Genomic DNA, 10,990 nt, shown 5'->3' with positions numbered 1-10,990 from the left:
ATGGAAAACAGTTAAAGGGTTGACACACGGGCAGTCATATGGGCTAGAATGGGCCATTTATAGGCACACAAATGGTGGGCAGTGGCCAGTTTATAGCATCGTTTCACAGGTCAATGGGAGTAAAAAGGGCTGCCAGACTATTTGAAAAAAGTTAAGCGCTCATTGGCAACATTACATTGATAAGGTACTTAGATTAGATGATAGTGGACTCAAGTTATGTAAAACTTGGCACTAAAAATCGTATCCATATACTCCATTCACTCAAGATATGTAAAACTTGACACTAAAGCTCGTATCCCTATAGTCCATTCACTCATCATGCATGAGAGGAGTATATACACTAGGGATGCACTGATAATGGCATTTCAAGAACCCATGTTTTGATGTAGTATTTCTACAAACACTGCCCTTACATCATCTAAGGCTATCACACTTTTCATACACTACAGCTCGTATCCCTATAGTACAATCATTTATCATGCATGAGAGGAGTATATGCACTAGGGATGCATTGATAATAGCATTTCAAGAAACCTCATTTTGATGTAGTATTTCTACAAACACCGCCCTTGCATCGTCTAAGGTTCGCACACTTGTCAAACACATTAATAAGAGCATTTCTCACAGTAATATTTGACTCAACAATAGAGGCTTGAATCATTGGAATTTGTTCTAGGGTTGCTACACTCACAGATGCATCCACATCACAAATGAAGATGATCTTGTATAGCTATTGGCAATGGATGGGAGTTTGTTGTTGTTGCAAGGAATGCCCAAGAAAGTGCTAAATCTAAAGGATTAATTGGTTCAAGTTTTGGAGCATGTTGAACTCCCTACTTGTCCCACAAAAATTGTAAAAATACTCCATCTGATCTCTAACGCAATAATAATTTGGAGGAGGTGAAGGCTTGCTCTTGCATGGGCTGAGAGTCCCCCTGTCCATAATTACTATTCGAGATGAGCATCTTTGTGAAGAAGCAACCAAATGTTTGGTACACTGAGGTGAGCTTAAATTTTCAAGGTGGAATAAATGATAGGGAAAGGGATTTTACCTCTTGTCTATGGCTGCTAGGCTCCGCCTTTGGACACTACGACCATGCAACAAGCATCCAACTAGGTTTATCCTCATTGTCATATCGGCAAATTCTATTCTTTGTGTGTTCCTCTTCATTGCTTTCTTTGGAGGAAGGAGTAGTTGGCTTCTTCAAAGGAAGAAATTCCTCAGGATCAGCCCTGTCACTTGTGCTCTATAACTCAAATGATTGTTTAAGTTGCAACTCACTTGAACATGAGGCCTCCTCTGGGATGATGGCCACATTCATCCAACTGCTATTTGGACAACACATCAATAGCTGAGATAGAGGAGAAACAAAGATAGAGACAAACAACTACTCTTTGGACACCTCAATAGTTGAGATAGAGGAGAGACAAAGACACAGATAGAGACAAAGACAGTAGCGGTGTCTCCGTCCCCTCCAAATCCAAAGTTTGTGAGTAACTTCGATTTCTCCCTCACCAATAGTGACAATTGCAACTCACTTGAACTTGAGGCCTCCTTTGGGATGAGGGCCACATTTTGCTCTTTGGACAATATCTGTATAGCTAAGATAGAGGAGAAATGAAGACAGAGACAGAGACCTCCTCTTTGGACACCTTAATAGTTGAGATAAACCATAGGGACTTGCTTCATCGCCAAGCCCTACTTGCAGGTAAAGATTAAACTAGCCACACAAATCACACAATGCTTCAGATTCTAGTCCACATGTTCACAAAAAGTATACTGGTGATGCAAAGATCTAGAGAGACGTATAGCCAAATAGACAGAACCTCCAAAATGAACTACATGAAGTAAAAGTTAACATATACCATGTGAACAACCAAAAATCTAAGGGGCAGATCTATTCTATTTGATGCTCAATCTCCAAGTTCTGCCACATGCCCTTTGTAGGCTCCTCTTGGCTGCTAGGGAAACCTATTGGATTGCATGCTTGCTACCCCATAGTGGGGCAATTTAAAAACTAAAATGGAGGTTGCTTGCTATAGCCCCCTTGCTGCTCTACACTGCAACCAATGGTGAGGTACTATTATTGGACTGATCCTAGACCATCTTGCTGCTCCTGTCTGCACCCATAGTATGAGGTACTGTAGACCCTGATCAGGGCCTCGCTGTTGCTCCAGTGTGTATCCAATACTGAGGCACATGAATACCTTTGCAAGGTCCCTAATGGGCCCTCTTATATCGGGCTATGCTCTAGAACAGCTGTATAGCAGGGCTGCCCACTTCTAGGAGTACCCAAGATAAGGGATGACTATAGTCCTGCAACATGGATGTTGGAGGTGACCTGAAATTCTATAGAGACCCACCTGCAGATAGATTTTGCACAGTAGTATACCAAAAGTTTGATCTCTTTGTGTATGAACTATTTCAAATCCTTTCCAGAGCACTATCTACAAGTGAAGCCAATAAAAGAACTACTCTGGAACTTCTGCTGACAGTGTACGAAAAGAAACGCCATTAATTACTTACACATAAAACACTTTGGCTCTATGGAAAATAGTTAAAGGGTTGACACACGGGCAGTCACATGGGCTGGAATGGGCCATTTACAGGCACACAAATGGTGGGCAGTGGCCAGTCTATAGCATCGTTGAAAAAAGTTAAGCACTCGTTGGTAGCATTACATTGATAAGGTACTTAGATTAGATGATAGTGGACTCAAGTTATGTAAAACTTGGCACCAAAGATCATATCCATATACTCCATTCACTCAACATATGTAAAACTTGACACTAAAGCTCGTATCCCTATAATCCATTCTCTCATCATGCATGAGAGGAGTATATACACTAGGGATGCATTGATAATGGCATTTCAAGAACCCACGTTTTGATGTAGTATTTCTACAAACACTACCCTTACATCATCCAAGCCTATCACACTTTTCATACACTACAGCTCGTATCCCTATAGTCCATTCATTCATCATGCATGAGAGGAGTATATGCACTAGGGATGCATTGATAATGGCATTTCAAGAAACCTCATTTTGATGTAGTATTTCTACAAACACTGCCCTTACATCGTCTAAGGCTCCCACACTTGTCATACACATTAATAAGGGCATTTCTCACAGTAATATCTACCTCAACAATAGAGGCTTGAATCATTGGAATTTGTTCTAGGGTTGCTACACTCACAGATGCGTCCACATCACAAATGAAGATGATCTTGTATAGCTATTGGCAATGGATGGGAGTTTGTTATTGTTGCAAGGAATGCCCAAGAAAGCACTTAATCTAAAGGATTAATTGGTCCAAGTTTTGGAGCATGTTGAACTCCCTACTTGTCCCACAAAAATTGTAAAAAGACTCCATCTGATCTCTAACGCAATAATAATTTGGAGGAGGTCAAGGCTTGCTCTTGCATGGGCTGAGAGCATTGTATCCGATGTCACAAGCATCTTGCCCATATGCTGGCTCACACTACACTCAATCAGGTAAAAAATCAAGAGATACATGAGGAGAAGGTCAGACATCCAAAGTAGGCCAAAAACTAAGGGGGGGGGAATAGAATCAAGTTGTGTAGGAACATGGATTGCAATTCACGATCGCAATCCACAAGCTGTTGCTCATCTCATTGAGGCTGAGAAGTTTTCAAGTTGCTACAATTTGGGCACCTTCCACTCCCTGTGGAACTGAAGGTCCAATAACAAAATTTCAAAGATAGTTAAGAGGCTGACCTTTGTTTGGCATAAAGCTCTGATAATGAAGTGGATCGGAGGTAAAGATGGCATCCTTTTGATCAAAGATTTCAATTTATCCATCCCCAAGCTTGCAATCAACGATCCAATACACATCACTCAGACAATTTCTGATATGATGCCTTAGGAAGAAGTAAGGAAGGGAAAGCACGATGACTGGGAGAAAAAAGCACGAGCACGCAGCTGATTCTTTACATCGGATAGCTTCATCTGGGTAGCTTCCCTTGTTCTTGTATGAAAATCCGTGTCTCAGTGAGTCTAAATTTTGAAGGCATGATTCCAGTGCAGAATGAGATTTCATGTGGCTTGTTTGGATAAAGAGGCTTTTTCTTGCCGGAAGGAACAAAAAAATGTACAGAAAGGAAACCTAGGGCCTTAACATATGAGAAATCGAAAGATTATAGCAAAGGCAAGAACAGAAATATTGAACCTTGCTCATGTCGAAAACCTCGCAGAATACTTCCGAAAGGTGAATGGAACTTTTCTTCCTAGAACAATTCTGATGATTCGAAATCTAATTTGGTAGCTAGCCCCATTTTTATTTATTTTCTAGGGGACAAAATTTTTAGTGTTTTGATCGCTTTAACGGTGGTTCTTTTGGAGTTCTTGTGGAGGGTAGCCCTGTTGCCACCTGAGGATGGAATGGGAACCCTTCTAGGAAAGGTGGGAAGAGGTTGATGATTTGTGATTGCCATTCTAGGCACCTGCTTTCCCATATTGCAGAGCGAATCACTTCATGCTATTTTTGAAAGCCTCGTGAGCAATCCACACGCACATAATGACAAGGGGAGACTGATTTTTTACCGCTCCAATGTACTCTCTCAGGTGTTTTCTGTTGTGGTGGACCGTGGTGTTCCAAGACACTGCTTGGTTGTTGCACGGCTGACCGCGCTCTCAAAAGACTCTCGAGCAATCCATAGGCACCGGATCATCTCGGTAAACATAGCATTCGCCATAAATGTGTGGTCTTCCAAGAGACTCTGCATCGGAAAAACATTAGCTCTAGGTGGTGGAGAATTAGTGAGGGCAAATCGAGCAGGAACAATGAACGAGACTACAAAAATGATCATGGGATGAGATGAAGGCAAGAAAGGAGAGTGAATTGCAGGAGCAACAAAAGGTGTGAGGCGCATACCTATTCAAGGGCAAGGAGGCTGTAGCTCTGTGTTGGTTTTGATGCGGAGATGAAGACATTGAAGAGAGCATTGAATTTTAGTAGTCTACAAGTTTGCTGTAAATGAAGATGGTAGAGACGTGTCTCTTGAGAGGAAGTTTGCTCGGCTTGTAGGGGGAGATGAGTAGAAGGGGAGAGAGGTGGAGGTGACCAATTTCCAGGGGAGGGCAGTTATTTCTCCACGATGATGGAAAGAGGTCAAAAGAATATGAAAAATTCATTTCATCCCACAATGCTACCTACCTAAACAATCACTCGTGCGAAACTTCTTGTACAAAGATAAACTATCCTCGCAGATAGAGAAAGGCAACCAATCACTCCTTAGGCAAATAATGTGAACCTTCTTGTACAACGATAAACTAGAAGAAACCGAGAGTTCGGCAGATATAAAGCATCAAGTTTCAAGCGTCTTAAACAATGGGAATATCGAGAAAAAGCTGAAGGATCTGGAAGTTTTAAATGTTCAACCGTGATTTGAGGATCGAGGTCGGGCCACTGTGCGAGGAGCCACTCTCTGAGAGCTCGACTGGCTGATCAAATTCATCGACATGGGCGACGCGCAAGTAAGTGTAGAAGTAAGCAGCTACGAGATAGAAGACGAGGGTGATGGCCATCATCGCAGCGAGGAGCCAGTAGAAATCGTCGATGTGGCCTCTGTTGAGGTTGCGAGGGATCCATCCCAGCTTGCCTTCGCGAGTGGTAATGTGAGTGACCATGGTGACCAGCAAGGTGCTCGCGTAGTTCCCCAGGCCCCTGCACACAAGCGGTAGCGAGATCCCCACACTCCTCATCCCATCCGATAGCTCTGTATAGAAGAAATCCATCTGCCCTACGATCGCAAAGACCTGCGATATCCCCACTATCACATACTGTGGTACTAGCCAGTAGATCGACAACGGCACCACCGCGAATGGCACGTCCATCACCCCGCTCTCCCTCGCGGATTTCAGCCTCTTTCTCTCCACCACTGCAGCCACCACCATCGCCACGATCGATATTAGTATACCCCACCCCATCCTCTGTAGCGTCGTTATGCCCTTCTCGTGCCCCGTCTTCTTCCTCAACCATGGCGCAAGTATGTAGTCGTAGAACGGCGCGAATAAGATCGCGGACAGGACGGTGAACACCTGCATCGACCCCGGCGGTATGTTGAAGTGCCTTCCAATGTGGCCGTCCATGGTTGCCCCTTGCTCGATGAAGAGGGTCGTGAGCTGGGCGATGATCGTATTGAAGAGCACTCCGGTGATTACGAACGGCAAAATCCGGATCAAACACTTCACTTCCTCCACCTGAGTGACCGTGCAAAGACGCCACGGATTCGCAGCAGATAATCGTCCTTGTCCATAGTCATAGCTAGTGCTGGTTGCTACTGCCGCCCTGTCGAGCCATCTGCAAAAGAATTCTTCGTCAGTACTTCTCTCGGTGTCAGTCCCTCATAATTATGGAGGACGAAGTATGTATCGTGTATTTGGCTGGAAGATGAAACGCGAATTGCACCTTAATTAGAATTTGCACTGTGCAGGTTAGGAAGATAAAAGCTGAGATGGAACCTAACCAATTAATGTTCCGAACCTAGCCAATCGAAGCGGAGCATCAGTCAATAGTACCTGAATTCGTTGCTGTGAGCAAGTTTGCGACATCCTGGGATGACAGACGACTGCCCCTCTAAAACTTCGTGAAGCTGCTTTACATCTGGCGACACTCTGACAGAATATTTCCGAAACGCACATACAAACACTTGGGCGACTCGAAGAAATGGATTTCCTCCCGGTTTGTATTGACGGGATCTGGGAGCTCCCAAGAGGAAGAGAGGAACTGATATGACTACGGCACCTGTGGCGATCCAGTAACCCAGCGCCCAATGGCTGTTATTTTCGAAGTAAGTTAAAAACGTGAGGGAGACCAACTGCCCGATGTTGCAGAACACAAAGAACCAGTTGAAGAAGGTTGCCTTGTCTCGAGGATTATCGAATTGATCTCCACCCAGGGAGGCCAACACAGGCTCATACGATCCATTCCCCACAGCTGTTACATACAGGGCCAAGAACAGAAAAGTTTTCAGGCCAGATGGTAACGGTTTCGTTACGTCGGCGTGTTCCTGGAGTGTAACAGCCACTCCCACCAGCGTGCATCCCTGCAAAGGGAAAATAAACAGTAAGTCTGAGCCGGCAAGTTTGCCAGTGCAAACTCAGAGATACTCTCTTTTCATCGAGCAACATGGTTACTTTCTCTGCTAAGTTCTCAGCGAGCAACTCACCACTACATATATGACTAGAAAGACCACGACTGTCCATAGTCTCCCCAAATATGCATCGCCCAGAAAGGCTCCTATCAAGGCAGTGAGAAACATCGTTCCTAGGAGGTTCGTCAAGTCGTTGGCAGCAGTCGCATTGCTCTCTTGCCAAATTCGTAGTAAGTACAGAACAAGGTTGAAGAAGATGCCACCGAACGCAAAGTAACCACAACAAGCGGCTCCTAGATGTCAAGATGAAGAGAGAGTGAATATGTTTTCTGTCCTTACAAAATTCACAGGAATTTGCAGCAGCTTTGCAATGATAGAGATGATGTATCAGACCTAGCATGACGAATGAGGCTCTCCATCCACCGAGCTTACGGCCTTCTGCTGGCCTACCTCGCCAGTCTACTATCTCCAAGTCTCCATTCGTTCTCATGAAATTCGGTACTCCCATGGTGAACTCACTTCTCGTGGAGACTGAAATCAATTAAGCGAGTTGAGCAACTCGTGGAGAGGAGTCAAGCAGGCAGACACCCAAGAACAGATCGGAAGCAGGCTTCGCATTGTGATGCAAAACCGGCAAGAGCGTAGCCGGGTCCAGGGATCTTGGGCTCAAACGTCCAGAGACGTTAGTTGGGATGTGTGCGCAATATAGTTTTCACCCACAAGGTGCGGATTCCGGAGCATAGACTTTTTGTTTGATTGGACAGCAGGGTCGCTGCAGGGATGTGTTCGGATGGGAGAGGAAGAAGCAGGCTGCAACCCCTCGAGGCTGGCTCACAAGAGCAGGGTAATCTCGTGTGGTGGAGGGCTTTTGATCGTTGCATTCAATGTATACTTGTTCCATTTACTCCCACAAAACGTGATCGTGTGGCTGCGAATCAGACTGGAAGGGACCAGGGCAGCCTAGAATTTCATTTTGAAGGGCAATTTAAGAGTTATCCTTCTGTTAAGTTATCTTTTGAACGGTGACGTAGAATTTCCTTTGTAATTTTTTGCAAGGCAGTACTTTTTTTAAGGTTCTTTTGAAGGTTCATGTCTCTATTTTGCCCTTTTGGGAAGGGAAAACCCTTTGGAGGGTTGTTGCAGCCTTCAAATTTAAGGGCTGGATGGGACTCATGGGAGAGGAAGAAGCAGGCTGCATGCAGCCTGCCAGCCCCTCGCTCACAAGCAGCTGTTGTGGACTTGGAGAGCTTAGAGGGTTGCAACTGGCATTCAATCTGTGCTTGTAAGTTGTTCCATTTGAGTACAGAACATGATCATGCGGCTGCTATCATTCGTCCATTTCCGTCCGCACGGAGCTTACCGAAGAATTTACCGGAGCCACAGGCTATGCATAATGCCGCTATAGTATATGCCCTTCACGCATAAAGAGGGAAGTGGCCATTGCCGAAGTCCGAGTGTCGTTAGATTTGTTTCGTCTTGCGGCTCTTGGCAATCGTCCTGTCAGGCTGTCAGTGGTCACCTTTCAAGCAACGGTGGCTTGGGATCGGGCATTGACGTTTAGAAATTTTAATGAACGAAAGCCCGTCAATAGCACGTGATTCATCCGCGATCTTCATGCTTGCGGCCATTTCCATGTGAACCCCACGCATCTATATCCTCGTCGATGTCCTCAAGCACACTTGGTTAAGTGCGTGGGCATGCAAGACATAAGGTATAGTAAGGGAGCTAGTATTTTGCCTCCCAATTTTTTGATGAAGCATTCTCATTTGATGACAACTCAACTAATCATTGGCTAAGCTAAGGATTTTCAACAAATGGTAACTAAATTCTATTTACGTGGCAAGCTCCCGAATTAATGCTAATAAGATAACTATATACTATCTCCATTGGGATCTGCCCCCTAAAGGGCTCTCACAGATTCATTCCTACAAATTCTAACAAGTATGTAGTCACGTATTTGGCATCCCTCTTACGCTTGGGAATCTCCATGACGTGAAGATTTCGACGGTGCATTCAAAAATCCAAGGCAAATCCCATAAATGGAAGGAAAAGAAATCATCATTTTTGGGTAGGCATACAGTTTTGAAGCATATCATTGTGCCTTCCTTAGTATATGTCTCCACAATTTCGCCTTTTTCCCATACTAGCTACTCTATGATTGAAAAAGTTGCTCTGGAGTTCTTACGGTTCCAGAACAATGGCATGCATTTGCTTGGGAGGTCATCCCTATGTCAAAGCACTTTCAAAACTAAAGTTGATCGACTTTGCATCCAAGTTAGATACCATGCAACCGTGGGCAATTATTGCAAGGTATTGGATCGAAATCATAAGGTGTGCTAGGATTTGTAGAGGCAGTGTAACTTGAAAAGAGTTACTCCTATCTATCTTCCCGCTCAAGATGCCACATTCACAAATACTCATGGATCTGATGATGAAATGGAGAAAATGTATTCATTCATATACTTGGGGTGGGAATTGTCAACTGGGAGGTGACAAGTCTTAGGATGGAACATATGATTACATAACTAGCCTTTATCAATCAAGTTGCACGAGTATAAATTAGTCCCCGTATTTCCAAGAGACTTCATGACAAGGGTCTTAGTACTGGGAGCGACCTATGGGATCAATATAAACATCAGTGGAAAATTACTCCATGAATTGCTCCTCACTTTCCTCTCTTTACTAGAGAGAGGGCCCTCCTCCAAGCTATCTCAACAACTACTTACGTCTGAATCTAGTTTTGGCTTGACAAAAAGACCTTCGGGTTGGTTTTACAATGCAGGGGAAAGAGCTCTCCTAGATATCTCTTAAGAATTTAGTGCTTCCTTACTCGGTCAGTGGTCCTCTAATGGCTAAGTGGGATGGGAGAAAAATGCTCTATACGACTCTCACTGGATTTGGCACATGCATGTTCAACAGATTGGGAGGTCTCCACCCTCAAACAAGCTCAATTTCTATCTGACAGTGTGGAGAATAAGTTTGGGTAAACTCCCCACAAAAGACCGTATCGCCCACTAGAAGGATGTCAACCTATTATGCTCGTTATATTTGGTCGCAATGGAGACACACTTTCATATCTTCTGGTCTTGTTTGGTGGTACACTCTCTGTGGCGTGTTATAATTAACTAGATGGCTAAGGCTCACAATTTCATTTCTTTGAAGTGCAAGATTGTGGGAAGATTGTGATCCTAGGTGACAAAGTTTGTTTGACTGAAGCTCAATACAATGTGTAGCAACTTGGTGGTGAGAGGACCATACAGTACATCTAGCGATGGCAACACTTTTTTTTTTTTTGCCATGGAAAATTAACTAGTGGTTTTGCAATAGAGCTGAAGAGAGAGCTTCTTGAATTGCTAAAGTACTATAGCTATAGATGATGCTTTGAGTTTGTTGTTACCTATAATATCTTAGAAGCCATCTTATAAGTAGCCCAAGTTGGCATTGCCACTGATTTTTTGTTCCTTTTTATTTTCCCTTATTTTAAATAAAATCTCCCTTTTGTTGTGCAAAAAAAAATTACAGAAGGTATTGGCCAATTAGACAGTTAGTATACTGATCATAGAGCCTGGAAACACCTTCATTCCTGAATCTGTGATCATTTCATTGGATTTCTGAGTCACTGTGTCAGTTCCTGCGTTTTTTGCCCGGGTGTTGGAACTCAAGTTTGGAGCAACCATTTGCAGATCTATCAGTTCCGGTGGACTCAGGAGTCCTAAAACTTCTATGTTGCTCATCATTCACACTCCGGTGGAGTTTACAGATAGCTCTGTTTCAAAAAAACGTTTTTCAGTCCGTGTGTTGGACCCAGTGATTGAGACCACGGTTTCCAAAACCGTCTGTCCCATTGCGTTCCGGATGCCCAAAAACCCCTAC

At 43.9% G+C, this 10,990-nt stretch overlaps 1 protein-coding gene across 1 annotated transcript; it reads right to left on the bottom strand.

The window, feature by feature from the left end:
* Positions 1–5,390: 5,390 nt before the first annotated feature.
* Positions 5,391–7,942, bottom strand: LOC147880919 (protein NRT1/ PTR FAMILY 8.1-like). Its single transcript, XM_087402179.1, has 4 exons — positions 7,511–7,942; positions 7,193–7,410; positions 6,543–7,069; positions 5,391–6,324 (listed from the first exon to the last, which is right to left on the bottom strand). The coding sequence occupies exons 1-4, from the start codon at positions 7,623–7,625 to the stop codon at positions 5,391–5,393; spliced, it is 1,794 nt and encodes a 597-aa protein (XP_087258305.1). The 5' UTR covers positions 7,626–7,942.
* Between the last annotated feature and the right edge of the window lie 3,048 nt (positions 7,943–10,990).

This window comes from Dipteris shenzhenensis, chromosome 31 (genome assembly GCF_047967505.1).
Source record: "Dipteris shenzhenensis isolate YYH24624 ecotype China chromosome 31, Dip_SZ_1.0, whole genome shotgun sequence".
NCBI lineage: Eukaryota > Viridiplantae > Streptophyta > Polypodiopsida > Gleicheniales > Dipteridaceae > Dipteris > Dipteris shenzhenensis.
This window is presented reverse-complemented; position numbering and strand designations above follow the sequence as displayed.

Excerpts from the sequence above, each read along its gene's own strand:
- LOC147880919 (XM_087402179.1), bottom strand. The coding sequence starts at position 7,625 with ATGGGAGTACCGAATTTCATGAGAACGAATGGAGACTTGGAGATAGTA. Across the intron at positions 7,411-7,510 it reads AGCCTCATTCGTCATGCTAG|GAGCCGCTTGTTGTGGTTAC; the intron begins GTCTGATACATC and ends CTTGACATCTAG. Across the intron at positions 6,325-6,542 it reads GCTCACAGCAACGAATTCAG|ATGGCTCGACAGGGCGGCAG; the intron begins GTACTATTGACT and ends ATTCTTTTGCAG.